This window comes from Amblyraja radiata, chromosome 4 (genome assembly GCF_010909765.2).
Source record: "Amblyraja radiata isolate CabotCenter1 chromosome 4, sAmbRad1.1.pri, whole genome shotgun sequence".
Taxonomy (NCBI): Eukaryota; Metazoa; Chordata; class Chondrichthyes; order Rajiformes; family Rajidae; genus Amblyraja; species Amblyraja radiata.
The window spans coordinates 75142614-75166529 of NC_045959.1; the positions used below are offsets into that span (position 1 = coordinate 75142614).

The 23916-nt window shown below is 41.0% G+C and overlaps 1 protein-coding gene across 1 annotated transcript in view; it reads right to left on the bottom strand.

Moving 5' to 3' along the window:
* Positions 1-23916, bottom strand: part of bpnt2 (3'(2'), 5'-bisphosphate nucleotidase 2) — a 41848-nt gene that overhangs the window by 16539 nt on the left and 1393 nt on the right. Inside the window, exon 2 of the mRNA XM_033019757.1 lies at positions 1254-1416. Within this exon, the coding sequence (XP_032875648.1) occupies positions 1254-1416 (163 nt within the window). The remainder of the gene's footprint in view (positions 1-1253; positions 1417-23916) is intronic.

Consider the following 23916-nt stretch of genomic DNA (forward strand, 5'->3'; position numbering starts at 1 on the left):
CAACAGCGCCGCCATTTCCCGGTGCGGTAGCATCTATGGAGCGAAGGAAATAGGCAACGTTTCGGGCCGAAACCCTTCTTCAGACTCCTCAGACTTCTCAGCCCCTACCTGGTCGGAGATGCGGCTTTTCTCCGAGCCGTATCTTTGCCCCTTCCTTGCGGCCTACCAACGGGACTGGAGCGACGTTTCCTGCCGGGACCGGCCAGAACTTCAGCGGCAGCGCAGCGCTGGGGGCCCCAACATTGCGGAGTTATCGTTGCAGAGCTTCCAGCCGCTGTGGCGTTGGGGGGGCCTAAACACCGCGGAGCCTGGGATCTCTTGCCGAGATCGCCAGTGTCGGAGCTCCGACCAGCGCGGCCTGTGGACTTCGGGAGCCGCGGTCTCTGGCAGCAAGCGGCCGTTCCAGACACTCCAAGCCCCTGAAGAGTGTTCCCCCGACGGAGGAGCCCCATCATCCGGCGAGAGGGCCTGAAACATCGGGCCGCCGTTGCGGCGACTGCGGAGGCCTCAAATAGGCCCCGACCATGGGTGAACAAGAGAATGAGGACTGGACTTTGTTGCCTTCCCTCACAGTGGGAACCATTGTGGGGGGATGTTTTTATGTTTTATGTTAAATTATTTTTTAATGTGGTGTCTTTTATTGGTGTGCTGCAAATGGCAACTCAAATTTCACTACACCAGAAATGGTGTATGTGACAATAAATGTCCTTTGTCCTTTGTACATTAAGGTTAACTTATGTTACCAATATGTCAGGGCCTCCACGGCAAACCCACATAGTCATAAGATAAATGTGCAAACTCTACACATTTAGTACCCAAGGTCAGGGTCCAACCTGGGGTGCTGGAGCCGAGGCAAAACTGCACACTAACTGCACCTCTGCACTGCCCAACATCTTCCACCTTTAAAAGGACAACACAAGGCATCTACAGAATAGTGTAAAATAAACAGAAAGGCAGAAAACTGCAATGGAAGAATAATTGTAGATGTGGGGAACGAGGGAGAGATGGAGACAAACACATGTGCATGTGGAAAAATACAATATCACAATATCAAAGTAGCAGGACGTATCCTTTGACTTTTGATCAATGTCACAGTGCACCAGTCTAAACGTAAAACTATCAATTAAATTGTACATGGTAAGAATTGCTTTTCTCACAGAGAATAACATTAAATAATTATAATCAAAAGTCACAATTTGCTTCACTTCACTTCCTGATTTCAAATATATATAACTAAATAATAGATGTCACACCTGAATATTCCTGGGTGGCATCTAGGGGATCAATCCATACTGTAATGCTGTCAGAAAAGGCTTCTTCAGTTGTGGTTATTTTGTCCAGGATTTCCTTTGGAATTACATGATCCCATGGAACAATTTCTGCTACGTTACCGGCATCATGTTCTTCAGAGTACACCTAGTGCAAAGGGAACTTCAATCAGATTAATCCCACAGTCAATTTCACATGCCTTTCACAATTTATTATTAAGGGTCCTGGTACAGAATCTGCCTATCTTGGTTCGCAAAACAAAGACAATGTAGTTAGTGGAATCTATCACAATTGCCTTCCATAATCACTGCCCGTGTTTCCTGTGAAAGTAAACCATTTTACACCATGAGATATTCCTCCAGGGACACAAGAAAATTTGTACTTTAACCAAGGCTGGATTTCAACATTGATGCCTGCTTGTTTTGGATTTGTTTTTCTCATCGGTCATTACACAAAGTCTGAAAATGACTTTGTTTCATGAGGGTCTCCTGTTGGTGCAGACTTAACTTGCCTTCATTTTTATAGAGGAACAGTAACGTAAGGAATTCATAATTTTTATATATGTACCAATATGCATGCTCACTGTTATGCAACCACACGTTTATACTAGGTTCAATAAATTTCAATCTCTGAACAAAGGATTTAGTTTAGTTTAGAGATACAGAGCGGAAACAGGCCCTTCGGCCCACCGGGTCCGCGCCGACCAGTGATCCCCACATATTAACACTACCCGACATACATTTGGGGCAATTTTTACATTTACCAGGCCAATTTACCTTCATACCTGAACATCTTTGGAATGTGGGAGGAAACCGAAGATCTCTGAGAAAACCCACGCGGTCTCGGGGAGAACGTACAAACTCCGTACAGACCTATCGGGATCGAACCCGGGTCTCTGGCGCTGCAAGCGCAGTAAGGCAGCAACTCTACCGCTGCGCCACCGTGCCACCCTACTTATTAGGAGCCTGTTGAATTGTTGTAAAAGCCAATTGATGTTCTTTAAGCAAACATGTACTCCTTATCTGTTCTGGTCCATAAGCAAATTGGTTCCCACAACAATGTGGCTGATTCTCAAAACACCACAATGCAACTTAGTAAGCCACTCAGTTGTATCAAGCTGCCAACAGCAATTGCAGGTCCACGACGTGTTTCTCAGGGTAAATTGGGATGGGCCATAATCACTAACCTTCCCACCATAGGAATACATTTTAAAACCCCAAGAAATACAAATTCTTTTTACTGGCCAGTAGATAGGACTTGGAGGGAGATGACTCGCTGGCCAATCAAAAGGATATAAAAGAACAAGTGGATATTTTTAAAGCAGAGATAGATAGATAGCGGGATTAAAATGCAGTTTTGTACTGCCTGTCTGAGGCAGACTTCCTCGGGCTGCTAGCTGCTGATGAAAAAAATCAGACTTCCATTTGCGCTATATTTAAAAAAAATTCACTGGACAATTTAATATTTGGATTAAAATAAAAGCGACTTCGAACGCCCTCAACGCCTACAACGTGACGGATCGCAAGAACGGGACAAAACGAAGGGTTCGTCGTTTATTGTACATATAATCTTGCATCTTGGGATGGCTTTAATCTAATTTTATGAAAATGTTATTTGGGCCCCTATACGAACCGGCAGTGTTTTTCCTGCCGATATGGAGTTCAAATTCACTGCAAATGCAACGTTCCAATCGATCACATTCCAGAAGCAAGATGATTAAAATGCCCATTTTTTTTTTGGACAATCATGTCATAAGCCGTCCAAATTGTCTATATTTTGTGTTATTCTCTCTCCATGATCATTAATTTTAAACTAAATATTCACAACAGTTTGAGTCACATGTATTGTGCAAAAAACAATAATTTTGATTATATTTTGAGAGGATGTTTCTGGATTAAATTATGGGAATTAAACATTAAATTCCTTCCATCTGGCATATAAATTCATGACAGTGAGATTTTAAAATCATGTTATATTGTGAATTCCTGTGTGAATGGGATTAGTTTGTCATTTGGACACTTAGGCTATTTTTTTTTTAAATCTCCTTTTCTTAAGAAATGGAATCTACAGGACATTCTTAATGGGAAAGTAGTAGACAGAAAGGCATGTCATGCATGGTTTGAAGAGCAAAAACTTGTAGTTTACAATGCCATAATTGAAAAGTTGAGGAAAAACAAGGTGTACAGAGTTGCTTATTGGTTACAATCTGAGGGGTATGATGATGCTACTGATTATGATATGCCAATGTACCAGCTAGCAACTGATCTTCTCCATAAAGACTTGGTCTATTGCTAGAAATTGTAATTTATTTACCTATCTGTTACGGACTTACAGCATATTATAAAATAATATTAAAGTTCTGATCTTGAGAATATCACATTTTTGAATTTTCAAGGCAGTCTGGGTGTTTATTACTACTTCCGTCACAGCGGTCAATTATGTAATTAGCTACAATTAGGTAATTAACTAATTATATGCTTTAATTTCAGGTCATCCATGTAAGATGTTTTATATTTGTTTCAGAATGCTTCAATCTATAACTGAACATTTCAGTTCTCTTAATGTTTAAGAAAGTTATGGGCTTTTGACTGTCCTCGATCACAGCTTTTGTGTTAAGTCAATGGAAAAGCAATAGGGAACAAGATGCTAATTTCCAAGTATGAAAATGGCCATAACCTTTTTTAATACTGAAGATATGAAAGTGAATTAGGTGTCAAATTAAACTTATTTTTATGCTTTATCTGATGGGATAAATTGCAGACTTGATTTTTTAAATCTCAAAATGTTGTAACATTGCTAGATAATGAAGAACCATGGATTAAAAAGTGCTGGACAAATAAAGGCAAAGGTTAGTGAGATTAACAGAAAGATCAGATTTAAAATCATTGGATAAATAAACAGGTTTGTTGTCAATCAAAAAACTGAGAATGGAATTAAATACAAAATAATTATACTGCACTAGAAGTAGACAAATATTAAATGTGTATTGTGGATGGCGAGGAGGATTAAAAGCAAATACAACAGCAAGTAAAGTTATAGTTAACATTTAAATGACAATGAGGGAGTAGTAGGGAGAAGATTAGGATAATTGGAAAGGCTAAAAGGAAGTAAGAGTGAAGGATAACAGGCAGCAAAATGCATGCAGTTAATAATCATACAGAAAGAGTGGGCAGATGGGGCTACCAGAGTGAAGGAACGAGTCAACTGTAAAGCAAGAGAAGCAAGTGTCTTTTAAAACTCGAGGCCTGGTTGAATGGGAGTTTTTAACGGCATAGCACCTAACTTGCAAACAGCTCTCTCCTCTATTTCAGTGCTTCAGAACACTCTCCTGTACAGAAACATCAGTCTTGGTCTACACATTCCTAGCTTCAAAGTCAATATTATGATTCTCTTCTGTGACACCCCCAGCAACAGTTGCTGACCCCTTATTTTCTAATCCAGTTTGCTATGAAATACTCCCCGACAATCAGGCTAATTTCTAAGCAGACAATTTACAGAAATAAGACAGAGCAGGTGCATTCCGCAGGAAGGCCATGTTTACTGATTGATGCTTCATTCCCTGTTTTTGCAACCTGCCTGTCATGATCAGAGCCAAGTGACTCCCTTCTGTGCTACACACTTTTATAATTCTGCATATAAATGGAATCATAATTAGGTTCCAACTAACTCGTGTCTCTAAATAATCCAACTAGATTTTCACCTGAAGAACAGCTGCTTGAATTGTGGTGCATTGACACAAAATGCAATCAGCATGATGCAGCAGCTTCAGGGAGGAAATAGAAAAAACTTGAGAAGGGAAAATATTTGAAAAGGATTTAATAATATTCAGAAGTTCAAATACAAGCAGCAATCTGTAGAAACATGGGTTGCATAGACTTCAGAGGATTGCAAAGACATGAAATTAGGTCCAAGGTTTGTAAATAGTGAAAATTAACCAGCAGAATAAATGGACTGTGATATCAGCTACCCTGAATACACCTGGAAATACTCTTACTACCATTTGAGGACACTGGATGGACACTGCAGGAGGATACTGCTGATTCTTGTCTGCCCCAAGTCCGTGATAGGAGGAACTGGCTTTGCAGGTGACAATTGGGCTTGTACTGCTGTTGAGGGGTGGGAGTGGAAAAAGATCTTGGGCAATGGGTGGGTGGAAGAGTAATGAAAAATTGCATAATTGGCCCAAGGGTGCTCAGGATCACAGCCATGGATGAGGCAAGTGGTGAGGGAGCAGGCAATGTGATGTTCAAAGGATTCATTATGAATCTCAACAGATCATGGAGTGATGGAATGAATTGCAGTCTGTGGGATGGTAGGTATAATTAAAATAATAAGGGAAATACAATATAGGACATACCCATTCAAGAAAAGAGTGGTCCAAGTACAGGGAATAAAGAAATTCTGTGTCTCTGATATGGAATTCGAGTCTGAAAAATGTGACTAATGGGGTCACATTCTTGAAACAGTTAAGTAAAGGCCATTAGCAGGGAGAAGAGCTGATTGGCTGAAGCCCGTGGGAAAGGTGAGTAATTCACAGAGGGAAAACAGTTTAAAACTGAGGAATTTGGTTTGTAAATTGGTAAACTAGGTAATTTATCAGTCAATATAAGCAAGGCTGCTCTAAGGGAGCGGCCTTGTGCGTAGTGTGAGTCTTTGGCTCGAGGGTTGGCAGACAGGAAGCAAAGAGTAGGAGTGAACGGGTCCTTTTCAGAATGGCAGGCAGTGGTGAGTGGAGTGTCGCAAGGCTCAGTGTTGGGGTCGCAACTGTTTACCATATATATTAATGATTTGGAAGAGGGAATTAGGAGCAACACTAGCAAGTTTGCGGATGACACAAAGCTGGGTGGCAGTGTGAACTGTGAAGAGGATGTTAGGAGGTTGCAGGGTGACCTGGACAGGTTGAATGAGTGGGCAGATGCGTGGCAGATGCAGTATAATATAGATAAATGTGAGGTTATCCACTTTGGCGGCAAAAACAGGGGGGGCAGATTATTATCTCAGTGGGGTTAGGTTAGGTAAGGGGGAGGTACAGTGAGACCTGGGTGTCCTTGTACACCAGTCACTGAAAGTTGGCGTGCAGGTACAGCAGGCAGTGGAGAAAGCTAATGTAATGTTGGCCTTCATAACAAGAGGATTTCAGTATAGGAGTAAGGAGGTTCTTCTGCAGTTGTATAGGGCTCTGGTAAGACTACATCTGGAGTATTGTGTACAGTTTTGGTCTCCTAATTTGAGGAAGGACATCCTTGTGATTGAGGCAGTGCAGTGTAGGTTCATGAGATTGATTCCTGGGATGGCGGGACTGTCATATGGGGAAAGATTGAAAAGACTAGGCTTGTATTCACTGGAGTTTAGAAGGATGAGGGGCGATCTTATAGAAGCATATAAAATTATAAAAGGTCTGGACAAGCTAGATGCAGGAAATGTTCTCAATGTTGGGCGAGTCCAGAACCCGGGGCCACAGTCTTAGAATAAAGGGGAGGCCATTTAAGACTGAGGTGAGAAATAACCTTTTCACTCAGAGTTGTGAATTTGTGAAATTCCCTGCCACGGAGGGCAGCGGAGGCCACATCACTGGATGGATTTAAGAGAGAGTTAGATAGAGCTCTAGGGGCTAGTTGAATCAAGGGATATGAGGAGAAGGCAGGCACGGGTTATTGATTGGGGACGATCAACCATGATCACAATGATGGCTTGAAGGGCCGAATGGCCTCCTCCTGCACCTATTTTCTAAAGTCTATTTTCAATTGCAAAATACTGGAAAAAAGTGTAATGCAACTGAATGTCTATGATTAAGGGAAGAATGCAAGAATTTTTACTGCAACTTTCCCCCTTTTACATTTCTGGTAACCAAAAAGATATAAAAGCGTAAATGTCAAATTTAATTTTTTAAATGGAAAAGCAACCATCAAAAATAAAATGCGGGGATGCACATATCAATGTTACAAGAAAGGTTACTCCTGGGTGTCATTGTAATTTCTGCGGAGGCACAACAACAAAAAACACATTTACATGTGCTGATCTCACCTGCCATTTTCCAGGAATGTAACAGGACTGGCCTTCTATTTCATTTAGTTATTAAAAAGGACAACACAAACAAAAAATAATGCAGGTACAAAGAGCACCAAAAGGGAAGAAACAGTTCAATAAAGAAACACTATTACTTCGAAACATAGAAAATAGGTCCAAAAAATATTCCTTCCACATTTTCAATATGGACATCAATCACTCGTCTTTTATCACACTTGATCGTATACTCTAGGCTATTGCAGATACACTAGGCTATTGCATATACTCTAGGCTATTGCATATACTCTAGGCTATTGCATATACTCTAGGCTATTGCTTCAAGCCAGCACCGCCATTCAATATGATTATGGCTGATCATCTAAAATTAGTATCCCGTTCCTGCTTTTTTCCCCCATATTCCTTGATTATTTTGCCCCAAGAGCTAAATCTAACTCCCTCTTGAAAACATCCAGTGAATTGACCTCATGTGGCAGTGAAAAATGTCCCCTTCAGATCTTTGGAATTAAAAAAAATGTATTTAAAAGAAAATGGTAATGAGACACGATCAAATATGTTGGCAGCTAGTGAGTGGAAACAAAACAAAGCAAAATGAAGACTTTGATTCAGAAAGTTCACAGCTAAATTTGACTCAAAAACATTTTCTTTCCCAACGAAAGGAGAAAAACCTTAGAAGCATTCAAAAGTCTTTCAATAACAGATTCAGAAAAAATATCCTATTCAAAAATTAACGTGGAAAGGAATTTCTTCAATATTAAAGATATTCTTTACAGATATTCTTTACAGATAATAGAATGTGAGATTGCAAAATCTGTTGATCACCATTGATTGATCATCTGTTAACTTTAAACTTGAAAATACTTAACACATTGAGAGCATAAATTTCCTCCTGTGATATTAACTAGTAAATAGTTTCCAACATAAAAATTGGATTGAAATTTAGAGAAAGCATGATGACATGACACATCCCACACTTAGCATGTTTAGTGGTTGCAGTCTGAAAAATATACTTGCAGCTCAGAAATGTGGCTATGCCACCTCCTCCCTCTCACCCATGATGCCAATCTATGTTAATCCCATGTGCCACTATTAGGTCTGTATCTCTATGTTTTTCCTATCTAAGTACCTGTCCAAACGCCTTTTAAATGCTGTCATTGATTTCCCTTGATCTAGATAATCTCCAGCCTCTGTGAAAACTACCCCTCAGATCTCCTTTAAATGTCTCCCCTCTCACCTTAAATTTGTGCTCTGCGAAAAAGACGCCCACAATCTATCCTATCTATTCCTCTCGTAATTTTATAAACTACTGCAAGATTACCCCGCTCAGCCTCCTGTGTTCCAGTTAGAATAAACCCAGCCTAGCCAACCTAACCTTTTAAATAGTTCCAGGCAATTCCAGGCAACATCCCATAGGTCTTTTCCACACCCTCTTTATTGCTACCACTTCCCTCCTGCAGTTATAGGCCAGAACTGTACATAACACTCCAAATTCAGTCCAACTGCTGCAACATAACATCCCAACTCTTATACCCAATGCCTCAGCCTAAGAAGACAAGCAAACCGTATTCACTTGTGCTGCATGGTCAGAGAGCTATGGACCTGCACCCCAAAGCCCCTCTATACATCAACGTTCGCCAGATCCCTACCATTTACTGATGTCCTGCCAGAATTTGACTTCCCAAAGTGCATTACCACACACTTGCCTGGCTTAAATTCCATCGACTATTGCTCTGCACAAATTTCAGCTGATCCTGGTCTCACTGTATCCTTAGATAACCTTCTTCATTATCTACAATTCCAATTTTATGCAGTTTTCAAAGTTACTAATCAGACCAACTATATTCACATCCAGGTCTTTTATATACATTATTACAAACAACAAAGGTCCCAGCAACAATTTCTGTGATACACCATTTGTTACAGACTTCGGTCAGAATACCCCTCTATCACTAACCTCTACATCATTGAACAGCACAGCACAGGAACAGGCCCCACAATCCACTATGTCCATGCAGAACATGATGCCAAGTTAAACTAATCTCCTCAACCTGCATGTGATCCATATCTCTCCATTCCCTGCATATCCATGCACCTATCTAAAAGCTTCTTAAATGCAACTATGCCTCAAGCACCACGCTTGGTAGGGTGTTTAGGCATCCATCTTCTGCATAAAAAACTTTATCCACTCATCTATTATAATAGTCCGAGGGCCAGAGGGGCCCACCGTGCACCCCCCTCCCCTATGATCCTACTTCTTGGGTGTCATTTTGTTCATTGGTATCTCTTCTGTCGGAAAAATGATGTTCCCAAGAAAAAAACTCATTTGGATTATGTTTTTTTAACCCTTATTTCAATATGTCAAAATTGTGTTTTTTCACACTTTGCCGTCTTTCTTGGGGTCTGTGAATTTGGTACATGCAATTGAGTCCGTTTCTTAGTAAAGATACATAAAAAATCCACTAAATTAGGACCATATCATCTTCAACTATGAAAATCACCAACCTCTGCCAGGGGTTTCACAAATTTATTACGCTGTTGCATCAGTTTGATTGGCTTGACTTTGCCGATTCCTTTGAAGGCACTTGTTGAGTCACAGCCTGAGAACGCATGCAGTCCAAGTAATGCTGAGCAGTATTCTGAGGAGGACTGCTTTGCAAAATGGGTGACATCTATTAGCCTTTGCCTGTTGCCTCTCCCTGTGTCAAAGAACACTGTAGTGTCTTGAATGCTGTTTGCATTGTGAAGCAAATATGAAAAATATATCGCGGTCTGGGCTTTTGACTTGTACGTGGTCATATCCTTGCTCTTTGCCACAGTTGCAGTATAGGATAACTTGCTAATCTGTTTCTTCTTGGTTTGACTTCAGGGATTGAATCTCAGACTGCAGTGTCTCTTTCCCATTCTGCTCATTCCACACATCAAGAAGTAGTTCAATGAGTTGTTTCTTGTTCTCATTATTTGTCAAGAACTGCTTCCAATCTCTTGGTTTTTTGGTCTTTCCTCCTTTGATTATTCTCATCTCCGCACACCCACGCCATGTCCGTTCACTGAATCTGGTTTGTACATATCGGTACATTAGATGACAATGCATTGAAGATTTAGATGCCAATCTGAGGTTTGCAGGATTCTCTTTGAGATAGTAGAATGCAGCATTGCCATCTTCCACTATCAATATCTTGTTACTAGCAGGAGGTTGTGAGTTGTCTACATCTTTCAATAGCTAGTGTAGGCCCTTGGATTTATCAGTCTTTGCAAAGAAGTTGTCTGAAGTACCAATGGATTAGGGTGCAGGTGTCAGAGAGTACTTCATAATCTCCCGTAGATTGAGTTGACTGCCAGAACTTTGTGTTTTGACCATCAGTTGAAAAGCAATATCTCCTTGGTGCTTGTACTCTATAACCTTTCATTCAGATGCTTTCAGCTTCACTCTTTTCTTTGTTTCTGCCATGGTTTTGAGCTTCAGATTCTTGATGGGTTTGGAGAATGCTGTCTTTTTCTCAAGTTGCTCTTTGATGAACTTCTCTTTCTGTTCTTTCCTTGTGGTAAGTACCTTTATGACATCTTTCTCAACTTCAGCCGGAACACGTGCACCAGAAGAGAATCTATACGACCCAGTCTTGTCATATGCATCAAAAGGATTTGCAGTATCAATGGCTTTCTTTACACATGCCTCCCTTTTCCTTATCTCAGTTGGTTGTTGATCTCTGTGTTTGCTTCCGCGATTGGTACCAGAAGTCATGTCTGAGAGGCTGAGAGTTGCAGAGAGAAAGCGTGCTCTTTCTGTGGAGGTTCGCACACAAAAATCTGAATTTGCTTTCCGGTTGACATATGATGATGGAAGAGGGCCACAAGAAAGAGGGCAAAGTGTGAAAAAACACAATTTTGACATAGATTGAAATAAGGGGTTAAAAACCATAGTCCAAATTAGGTTTTTTTCTTGTGAACATCATTTTTCCAACAGAAGAGATACCAATGAACAAAATGTCACCCAAGAAGTAGGATCATAGGGGGGTGCACGGTAGGCCCCTCTGGCCCATGGACTATAAGCTTTGCCCCTCTCAGCTTAGAGCTATACATTTAGGTCTTTGACATTTCCACCCTGGTAAATAGGTTCTGACTGTTTAAGCTATCTATGCTTTTCATAATTAAATAAAGTTATATCAGGTCTCCCCTCAACTTTAATGTTCCAGAGAAAATAATCCAAGTCTGTCCAACCTCTCACTGTAGCTGATGCTCTCTATCCAGGCAGCATGGATAGACCTCTTCTGCACCCTTTCCAAAGGCTTACTGTAAATGAATGACCAGAATTGCACAAAATACTGCAAATCCAGCCTAACCAAAGACTTAAAGCCACAAAGTGACTTCCTGACTGCTGTAGACAATGTCCCCGACTATACCCTCTTTCCCACTAGTACTTGCATTGCCACTTTCATCGCAGCTATGGACTTGGACCGCAAGATCCTTAGATACATTGTGCTATCACTGTAGAAGGTAGTCGTTTGATTTACAAAGATTACAAACAAATATTTAATTGTACCATTAGAATAATCAAGAAATATGCCTTCCCGAACAATACCACACCATGAACTCATTTTCCTGTGACTTCTAATTTGGACTTTGGTAGGGACTGGAAAAGAATAGGGGGCAAGTAGGATAGTGTAAACCTTTTGCAGACTAAAGTATTTATCTAATTGCAGCTCACAGAAATATTCAACGTGTTTATTCTAACCGTGCTTAGGTTTTTTTTGCACCATAATTAAAACATTTGCCTTGCTGCAAATTTGTCTGTAAATAGAACCCTTTAAATTGTCCCTTCCTTCCATGTACATTCTCTTTCCTCCAAATGTCATATTTTGAATAGCACAATCTGTTGATGGTAAATTAATCTTAGAGCTTTAAATTTAAATATCTGTGAAATTAATGTTTGAAATAAATGGCAAAAATGTACATCTTACCACAACAATCCCTTGCACCAATCAATAATGCAAGGGCATGGGACATTGTAGGCATAATTGCCAAAGTTATTTACAAGCATTATGAAAGGTATTGGAAATTTAGATGCAAGGCAATTTCTAAACTAGAACTTTTTTCCTGAGAGACTGAGGGGTGATCTTACAGCGTTGTATAAAATCATGAAGGGCAGGATGAACGCAGGCAACCTTTTCCCAGGGTTGGGAAAATCAAGAACAGGAGGGGAGAAAAGGTTTAAAGTGAGAGGGAAAAGATTTAATAGGAACCGGAGGGGCAGCTTTTTCACAAAGTGGGTGGGACCATATGGAATGAGCTGCTAGAGAAAGTGGTTGAGGCAGGTACAATAACAACGTTTGAGGAACATTTGGACAGGTAAATAGATAGGAAATGTTTAAAGGTATATGGATCAAATATGGACAAATGGGTCAGGCATGAGACAGGAAAAAAAAGAGGAAGAGAGATGGGGGTCCAGGAGGCATTGCCCCCTGACAGGGTTCCAAGGGGCAACACCCCTGGCGGGGTAAAAGGGGGCAGTGCCTTCTTTATGCAGACTTTTTTTATAATTGTACCTTGAAATGACAGTTTTCTTGCCAGTTTACCCTTAATTTATACTGTCATTTTTTAAATTGTACCTTAAAATAACACATTTTACTTGCTTGTCACTTCTTAATTTACACAGAAAAAGTGTGATAATCATACCTTAAAATGACACCAACTCCTTGCTTGTTTACACTTAAAGTCATATTGAAAATATTTTATATTACACCTGCACCTACTTGTAACATGCTACCTGTTCCTTGCTTGTTTACTCTAATTATTGAGGTATCCTTTACCATTGCATTTAAACGACAAATTAATTTCAAATCCAACTCGTAACAGTTAGGATGAAAATTATGATCCATCTACTTCAAAGATGATCATATTGTGCTACATAGCTACTCAGTCAAATTAAGTACAGTGGACAAAATATTAACATCTCAACCTGGAATTTAAAACATTATTTGAAAATAACAGTTCCCAAAATTTAAAATTAAAGATTTCATTTTTTTTGATCTATGGTCAAATTATCTTAAAAAAAGAAAAAGAAGCAAATAATCTTTTATCTTATTATTATTGCTGAACATTTTCTGATTGACAGAATTTGCAGTCAGTGACAATTAAGGAATGCTAATTGCTGACTCAATGGCGAGTCCGTTGGAAATGCAACAATACATTTTATTGCGCAGCCAGAAGGCTTCCTGATGGCCCGCTCGGCCAGAAGGCATCCCGACGGGCCGCAGCTGTGGTTTGGGAATGCGACCAGAGGCCTTTATCGAAGTGCCGCGGTCTCGATGCCTCCTAGATCGCCACATAGAACCCCGGCCGAGGCCTCGCGAGTAGAAGACCCGGACGGACGAAGCGGCAGACTGCCCCTGCGTCTGTGGCCCGGGTCGGCACCACGGAGGCGTGAAGTGGGGCATCACAACGGTGAAGCTTACCGAATTGTAAAATCCATGGAAATCCGCAGAGAAATCTCATACCTGTATTATTTAATTTTTTCCTGGTTATTATAATGTTTGCTTTTTTGTTCGTTCCCAGAAAGTTAACAAGATCACTGTATATTGATAATAGTATCCTGGGCTTTAAATTTAGTTAATGACCCAAATGCTTTGATATTTAGTAATACCAGAATAAAGATGGATACTTTATCCTGGCAAGTGGAGATAACGCAGTTGTGGAAAATAGAAAGGCTTTGGGGAAATCGTTTCTTGTGCGATATGAAGCTGATCTGTTCTTAAAGCAATAGCACTTGAAACCAGTTTTACTAAAGCACTGTCAATAATTATCAAAAACATGTTAATAATGGAGGACTTCACAATGACATTGCATTGAATATCAAAGGGAGGCAATGGGATAACCCTTTACTGGAGATGGTCAGTGACATTTGTGACACAAATATTGCTGGCTACTGTCAGATCGCATCCAAATATTGTCCCAATATACTGCACGTAGACAAACAACTTTATTACCCAACAAACAGTAAATGGAGTTGAACATTGTGTAATGTGTCAAAAGGAATTGCAGATGCTGGTTTAAACCAAAGGTAGATACAAAAAGCTGGAGTAACTCAGTGGAACACGCAGCATCTCTAGAGAGAAGGAATGGGTGATGTTTCGCGTCCAAACCGTCATGCATTCCTTCATCCAGAGATGCTGCCTGTCCCGCTGAGTTACTCCAGCTTTTTGTGTCTATCTTCTGAACATTGTGTAATCATCATCAAATATTTCAATTTCTTCCCTTGTATTGGAAAATTAGTTTACTGTAAATGGTTAAATCCAGCACACTGCCATAGGAAGTGGTGTTCTGGGATGAGGCGATTGATTTTCAGAAACAAGTTCCATAGCCTTTGCTATATCCAGTGCTCCTAACGGCAAGTGTACAGAGCCAGTGTGAAATGTCTGGAGATAAGGTTCTGCATTGATGTCTCGTCATGTTATGAATATTAGTGCACTATTAAACAACTGATGAAATGTGGAGGAGGTTATGTGAACATCCCATCCTCAAGGATGGGTGAACCAATTATGTGGGAACAAATGATGAATAAAGAATTCGCAGCCCACTAGGGTCAAAATAGTTAAGTGGATAGTCAATTGTAACCTTCCCCCATCCCTGAAGCCAGCCTAACAAATTTGATTCATTCCACTTAACATTAGGAAAAGGTCAAGAGTGCATACATTGTTCATTGCGTGTTTTTTATACTCCCGTTGACACTTCATTTTTAATGTACAGCTGCTGCAACGCATGCCCTGTTCTTCTACACTCATTGGAACTCTGGCTTGATATAAGGAGAATGAGTTACACATTGTGATGGAATACGATTATGCTACTGCTGACACCCAGTTTTCAGCAACTGAATCTATTCTGAATTCATCCAGTATAGTCAAATATTAGTGATGCACAGTGAGATTGAGCACGTCCTTGCTGTCAACATGGACACCTGCCATTGTATTGTGCAACACAACCATTGCATCATCTCCGCAAGAACTGGTAGGTTCACACCTGCCGACAGTATTATGGACAGATAGACACAAAATGCTGGAGTAACTCAGCAGGACAGGCAGCATCTTTGGTTTAGTTTAGAGGTACAGCGTGGAAACAAGTCCTTTGGCCCACCAGGTCCGCGCTGACCAGCGATCCCCGCACATTAACACTATCCTACACCTTTAAGGGACATTTTTTACATTTACCAAGCCAATTAATCTACAAACCTGTATGTCTTTGGAGTGTGGAGGGAAACCGAAGATCTGGAGAAAACCCACGGCGGTCACGGGGAGAACGTACAAACTCTGTACAGACAGCACCCGTAGTCGGGATCGAACCCGGGTTTCCAGCGCTGCATTCGCTGTAAGGCAGCAACTCTACCGCTGTACCAGAGAAGGACTGGGTGATGTTTCGGGTCAAGACCCTTCTTCAGACTGATGTCAGGGGAGAGGGATATATAGATAAGGAAGTGTAAGGTGTGAAAATAGGACAACGGGAATGGAGATCAAGGAAAATGTAGAATAGATCATTGCTAGCTGGGAGAAGGTAACAACATGTAGTTCGGAGACAGTAAGACTGGTCAGAGAACTGGGAAGGGGTGGGATAGAGAGATAAGGAAAGCAAGGCAGTTAGAGAAGTCAATGTTCATACCGCTGGGGTGTAAGTTGCCCAAGCAAAATATGGGGTGCTGTTCCTCCAAATGATAAGGGTGACTTTAGAAAATAACAGAACATGCTGAAAACACTCATGTCAGATTGGAACTGTGGGGAGAAAAACAGAGCTAATGTTTCAGATCGGAGACTTCTGGTTACAACAGTTCGGGCGAAGGGTCTATGACCCGAAACCTTATCTACGTTTCTCTTCCCACAGATGCAGCTGACCTGCATGTTGCTAATATTTTTTGTTTTATTTCAACTTTCCAGCATCCATAGTTTATTTTTTAGATTTTCAATAAAATGAAAGGGGCAGGGACACGAATGAAACTACATCCTGTATTTGAAACATAAATTGGGGTGACTCCGAGTACAGAAAAGCTGAATTAGCAAAAGTGAACTGTCAAAGTACTTCAAGGGATCAGTCAGTCAAGATGCAGTGGCGGCTATTTAAGGAAATCTTTCTCTCGGTACAAAGAATAGATATGTTTGTTTGAAAAATGAAAATTTCCAAAGGGAGTCTCAAAATCCACAGTTAACCGGAGAAAGTTAAAGATAACATTGAAGTTAAAGAAAAAACACATAATTATATATGGCAGTTGGCAGACTAGAATAGCAGACAGATTACAAAAAACAGACTAAAAATGACAAAGATTAATAAGAAAGCAAAAAATTGAAAATGAGTTTGAAGACACCAGAACACAAGGAGTTAGCAGAAGAATTATGCAGATAATTTACATCAAAGCTAAGCAAAATGCTGGAGTAACTCAGCGGGTCATGCAGCATTTCTGGAGAAAAGGATTAGGTGATGTTTCAGGTCAAGACTCTTCTACAGACTGAGAGTCAGGGGAGAGGGAAACTAGAGGTATGAAAAGCTACAGAGAGCTGGAGGAATCACAGAGGGGAAGCAGTGAGAGAAGATGTTGCAGAACTCCCACCACAGAGAGGAGGAGAACTTATTCAAAGTAGGTATACCTTGTGGAGATTTCACAGTGGACCAGACAAAATATGTAGGAAGGAACTGCAGATGCTTTTTACAACAAAGATAGACCCAAAATGCAGAGTAACTCAGTTACCACAGAGGCCTTCTTTACAACCTTTTCCACTTGTGTTGCCACTTTCAGAAAACTATGAACTTGCAACCTTAGATCCTTCTGTATATCAATGCTCCTGAAGGTCCTGCCATATATCGTATACTATGGACACCTGCAGATTCAGGGACAGTTTCTTCCCAGCTGTTATCAGGCAACTTAACCATCCTATCACGTGGAGAACAGTCCTGAACTACTATCTATCTCTTTGGAGACCCTCGGATGATCTTTACAGGCTTTAATCTTGCACTGAACGTTATTCCCTTTGCCACGCATCTGTACACTGTGAATGGCTTGATTGTAATCAAGTATTGTCTTTGCACTGACTGGTTAGCACGCAACAAAAGCTTTTCACTGTACCTCGGTATAAGTGACAATATACAAATATAATTAACGAACACCTTCACTCAGCCCGTCTGAACCTACCTGATCTCCCGATTTGTAAACACTTTAATTCTCCCATTCCCACTCAGACCTTTCTGTCCTATGTCTCTTCCATTGTCAGAGTGGGGCTAAATGCAAATTGGAAGAACAGCATCTCATATTTCTCTTGGGCAGCTTACAGCCCAGTGGCATGAATCTTGATTTCTCTCACTGCAGGTAGCCGCGGCATTCCCTCTCTCTCTATCCTACTCCCACCCAAGTCACACTAACCTCGTTTTCACCCAACAAACAGCTAACAATGACCTTTATCATCATTACTTTTTTGCATATCTTTTATTATTTGCTCTTTATCTCTCCACATCATTGTCTATATCTTATTTCCCTTATGTCAAACCAGTCTGAAGAAGGGTCTCAACCCAAAACGGCATCCATTCTTACTCTCCTAAGATGCTGCCTGTCCTGCTGAGTTGCTCCAGCTTTTTGTGTCTATCTTCGGTTTAAACCAGCATCTGCAGTTACTTCCTACACATAACTTTCCTCTTACATATGACGTAAAATAATGTAGCACCTCACACTTATGCAGATCTGCCATTTATCTGCCAAAATTTTCAATTGATCAATATCCTGCTGTTCACATTATTTACAGCTCTACCTATTTCTTACCAACTCATCATGGATCTCTTAATGTCCTTGACCAGCAAACTATGAGGACCTTCATCGAATGCTTTACTAAAGTCTATATAGACCACCTCCATTGTCCTACCTGCATTTTTGTCACTAAAAAAAAATTGAGACTGATGCTCTCCCACACAAAAACATGCAGGCTAACCCTAATTTCCATGCTTTTCCAAATCCCCCCCAAAAAACCTGTCCTAAAAATTTTCAACTATTTTCCTGATGTAAGGCTTGGGAAAAAAGTCATGTTAATCAAACTAAGCCAGCATATTTTGTGAAAGGGAAACCACAGTCTATGAATTTATTGTTTCTTGAAGTAACACGAGCTGTGAATATTGGAGAACCAGTAGATGTACCATACTTAGATTTTCAGAAAGCATTTGATAAGGTGCTGCTTCAAAGGTTCATTGTGGAAAATAAAAGAACATGGGGAAGCTGATAACATATTGGTTATCAGAAAATTGATCATCTTACAACTAAAGGAATGGGAAGAAACCAGTCTTTACTGTTTATTGTGGGAAGATGTAACAAGTGAGTGCCTGCTTGTACCCGCTGGAGTTTAGAAGTACACTAAGCACAGAGACCGGCCCTGTTGCTCAGAAAGGTAGGGAAAAAAAGAGGGCAATAGTGATTGGGGACTCTATAGTTAGGGGGTCGGATAGACGATTCTGTGGACGCAGTCGGGAGACCCGGATGGTAGTCTGCCTCCCTGGTGCCAGGGTCACGGATGTGTCTCAACGCGTCCAAGATATCCTGAAATCAGAGGGAGAGGAGCCTGAGGTCGTGGTACATATAGGTACCAATGACATAGGTAAAAAAAGAGAAGAGGTCCTGAAGGAAGAATTTAGGGAGTTGGGAGGAGAGTTAAGGAAAAGGACCAAAATAGTAACCATCTCAGGATTACTGCCTGTGCCATGCGACAGTGAGAGTAGGAATGGAGCGAGGTGGAGGACAAATGCGTGGCTGAAGGACTGGTGCAGTGGGCAGGGATTCAAGTTTCTGGATCATTGGGACTTCTTTTGGGGAAGGTGTGACCTGTACAGAAAGGACGCGCTGCACTTGAACCCGAGGGGGACCGATATCCTGGTGGAGAGATTTGCAAAGGCTACTGGGGAGACTTTAAACTAGAATGGGGGGGGGGGAAGGGACTCAAATAGAGAAAGCTAGTAGACAGAGTGTGAGGCAGGAGGCAGAGAAGGGAAGCACTCGGACCCAAAATCTAGGGGAGAAAGAAGAAAAAGAAAATAAACAGAGAATAAGAGGCGGTGGATTTCTTAAATGTGCATATTTTAATGCTAGGAGCATTGTAAGAAAGGTGGATGAGCTTAGAGCCTGGATTGATACCTGGAAGTATGATGTTGTGGCGATCAGTGAAACATGGTTGCAGGAGGGCTGTGATTGGAAACTAAATATTCCAGGATTTCGTTGCTTCAGGTGTGATAGAATTGGAGGGGCAAGAGGTGGAGGTGTTGCATTGCTTGTCAGGGAGGATATTACAGCAGTGCTTTGGCAGGATAGATTGGAGGGATCGTCGAGGGAGGCTATTTGGGTGGAACTGAGAAGTGGGAAAGGTGTAGCAACACTTATAGGGGTGTATTATAGACCGCCAAATGGGGAGCGAGAATTGGAAGAGCAAATATGTAAGGAGATAGCAGATATTAGTAGTAAGCACAAGGTAGCGATTGTGGGAGATTTCAATTTTCCACACATAGACTGGGAAACACATTCTGTAAATGAGCTGGATGGTTTGGAGTTTGTAAAACTCCACCAAGGAGAAGGATATTGAATTATGTGAGGTAAGGGAAACAAGTAGAGTAGCTATGGATACTATGAGATTCAAAGAAAAAGAAGTACTGACACTTTTGAAAAATATAAAAGTGGATAAGTCTCCAGGTCCTGACAGGATATTCCCTAGGACAATGAGGGAAGTTAGTGTAGAAATAGCATGGGGCTATGACAGAAATATTTCAAATGTCATTAGAAACGGGAATAGTGCCCGAGGATTGGCGTACTGCGCATGGTGTTCCATTGTTTAAAAAGGGTTCTAAGAGTAAACCTAGCAATTATAGACCTGTTAGTTTGACTTCAGTGGTGGGCAAATTAATGGAAAAGATACTTAGAGATAATATATATAAGCATCTGGATAAACAGGGTCTAATTAGGAACAGTCAACATGGATTTGTGCCTGGAAGGTCATGTTTGACTAATCTTCTTGAATTTTTTGAAGAGGTTACTAGGGAAATTGATGAAGGTAAAGCAGTGGATGTTGTCTATATGGACTTCAGTAAGGCCTTTGACAAGGTTCCTCATGGAAGGTTGGTTAAGAAGGTTCAATTGTTGGGTATAAATGCAGGAGTAGCAAGATGGATTCAACAGTGGCTGAATGGGAGACGCCAGAGAGTAATGGTGGATGGCTGTTTGTCAGGTTGGAGGCAGGTGACTAGTGGGGTGCCTCAGGGATCTGTGTTATGTCCACTGTACATCAATGATCTGGATGAAGGTGTGGTAAATTGGATTAGTAAGTATGCAGATGATATTAAGATAGGTGGTGTTGTGGATAATGAAGTAGATTTCCAAAGTCTACAGAGAGATTTAGGCCATTTGGAAGAATGGGCTGAAAGATGGCAGATGGAGTTTAATGCTGATAAGTGTGAGGTGCTACATCTTGACAGGACAAATCAAAATAGGACGTACATGGTAAATGGTAGCGAATTGAGGAATGCAGTGGAACAGAGGGATCTAGGAATAACTGTGCATAGTTCCCTGAAGGTGGAATCTCATGTAGATAGGGTGGTAAAGAAAGCTTTTGGTATGCTAGCCTTTATAAATCAGAGCATCTATCTATCTATATTACTAAAAATCTGTTCTTGACCGGTTTTGGCCATCTTTGCTGCGATTTCCGAGAGAACGCCGCCACCTACGGCCGCCATTTTTGGCCACCTTGCTCAGAGCCCCCCTCCGCCGCATGTGTGCCGAGGATTTTTCCCGTCGATTAAAAATGACAGAGATATTAATGTTTTTACAAAATTCCCCATTCTCTCTGCTGCCCCCGCTGGCGGGAGGGACTATAAAACCAGGAAGTGGTGTGCCACACAGTCTCTTCAAGATGGAGGAAGGCAGAGGGTCACGTTTCTCTGAGCTGTGAATAACACTGAACACATGTCTACTCAAATGTAAGTGCCCTTAGTGGTTCTAAAATGCTTGCAGAATGTGTCTATTGGTTCTAAAGCTTGCAAAAAAGTGTCTATTGGTTCTTAAGCTTGCAAAAAAATGTCTATTGGTTCTAAAGCTTGCAAAAAAATGTCTATTGGTTCTAAAGCTTTCAAAAAATGTCTATTGGTTCTAAAGCTTGCACAAAGTGTCTCTATTGGTTCTAAAGCTTGCACAAAATGTCTATTGGTTCTAAAGCTTGCAAAAAAAATGTCTCTATTGGTTCTAAAGCTGGCAAAAATATGTCTATTGGTTCTAAAGCTTGCAAAAAAATGTCTATTGGTTCTAAAGCTTGCAAAAAAAATGTCTATTGGTTCTAAAGCTTGCAAAAAAATGTCTATTGGTTCTAAAGCTTGCAAAAAAATGTCTATTGGTTCTAAAGCTTGCAAAAAGAGTCTCTATTGGTTCTAAAGCTTGCAAAAAGTGTCTCTATTGGTTCTAAAGCTTGCAAAAAGTGTCTCTATTGGTTCTAAAGATTGCAAAAAGTGTCTCTATTGGTTCTAAAGCTTGCAAAAAAATGTCTATTGGTTCTAAAGCTTGCAAAAAAATGTATTGGTTCTAAAGCTTGCAAAAAAATGTCTATTGGTTCTAAAGCTTGCAAAAAAATGTCTATTGGTTCTAAAGCTTGCAAAAAAATGTCTATTGGTTCTAAAGCTTGCAAAAAAATGTCTATTGGTTCTAAAGCTTGTAAAAACATGTCTATTGGTTCTAAAGCTTGCAAAACAATGTCTATTGGTTCTAAGGCTTGCAAAAAATGTCTATTGGTTCTAAAATGATTCATACTAGCGTTCCAGAAAGGCACTACTTACTGCAAATGATGGCTTGGGTGTGGCTTGAAGGTGAAAGGCACTACTTACTGCAAATGGTGGCTTGGGTGTGGCTTGAAGTTGAAAGGCATTACTTACTGCAAATGGTGGCTTGGGTGTGGCTTGGAGTTGAAAGGCACTACTTACTGCAAATGGTGGCTTGGTTGCTTTGACTTGAAGTTGAAAGGCACCTCTTACTGCTAATGGTGGCTTGGGTGTGGCTTGAAGTTGAAAGCCACTATTTACTGCAAATGGTGGCGTAGGTGCATTGGCTTGAAGTTGAAAGGCACCACTTACTGCAAATGGTGGCATGAAGTTGAAAGGCACTACTTACTGCAAATGGTGGATTGGGTGCTTTGGCTTGAAGTTAAAAGGCACTACTGTAAATGCACTTACTTCCTGTTTGCACTGTATATTGATTTTAGATAAAACGCTACCACTTACGGCTGTGATTTTTGGCCATCTTACTCAGTCCCCCTCCGCTGAGCAGATGCAGAGAATTCTTCCCATCAATGAAAAATAAAAGTGTTATTAGTTTAAAAAAAAATGTTGAGAATCTCTCTCGTCAATCACTCCATGAAAGCCACACCTTTTCCGGTGGGGGGGGGGGGTTATAAAACCCGGAAATGTGGGTGTGGCTCAGTCTCTGCAAGATGGAGGAGGGAGAGGTCATGACTCGCTGTCTTTAGTGGCTTTGCACCCTGCTAGAAGTGGTAAGAAACTGCACTTGAATTTGGTGGCCTTATACCCTGCTTGAAATAGAATTTCAAGGATTAGCCGTGAGTCAACTACCAGCCCACCAGCCGTGAGTGAGTTGCCAGCACAATAGGCTTGATTGACTGAGACGCCAGCCCAAGAATCCATTTGGCGCACAATTTGCATACTAGCCCTCTGGAAACCAGTCCCTTCAGCCCACAACACTCGGCCTAGCACTCCAGAAAGCCCCCCCCCCCACAAACTGGCCACCAATATTAGAATTGGTGGAGAGGTGGAATATTGCGTTGGATGACCAGCCCTCCTGTGTGATGCTGGGACCCAACGGGTCCCACTTAGTCTAGTAATCTTATATGTTTCAATAAGATATCCTCTCATCCTTCTAAACTCCAGAGTATATAAGCCCAGCCTCTCCAGTCTCTCAGCATATGACAGACCCGCCATCCCGGGAATTAACCTTGTAAACCTATGCTGAACTCCCTCAATAGCAGGAATGTTCTTTCTCAAATTAGGGGAGCAAAACTGCACACAATACTCCAGGTGTGGTCTCACTAGGGCCCTATACAACTGCAGAATTACCTTTTTGCTCCTATACTCAACTCCTCTTGTTATAAAGGCCAACATGCCATTCGCTTTCTTCACTGCCTGCTGTACCTGCATGCTTACTTTCATTGACTGATGAACAAGGATCCATATCCCATTGTACTTCCCCTTTCCAAACTTGACACCATTTAAAAAGTAATCTGCCTTCCTGTTTTTGCTACCAAAGTGGATAACCTCACATTTATCCACATTATTAAACTGCATCTGCCCACTCTCCCAACCTGTCCAAGTCATCTAAGTCTCATAGCATCCTCTTTCTTCACAGTTCATACTGTCACCCAGCTTTGTGTCATCTGCAAATTTGCTAACGTTACCTTGAATCCCTTCATCAAAATATTTGATGTATATTGTAAATAACTGCGGTCCCAGCACCGAGCCTTGTGGTACCCCACGAGTCACTGCTAGTTAAACTAATCTAGTTTAGATTAGTTCAGTTTAGTTGATTCCCACGTGTACCGAGGTACAGTGCATGCGGAAAAACAATATATGATTACA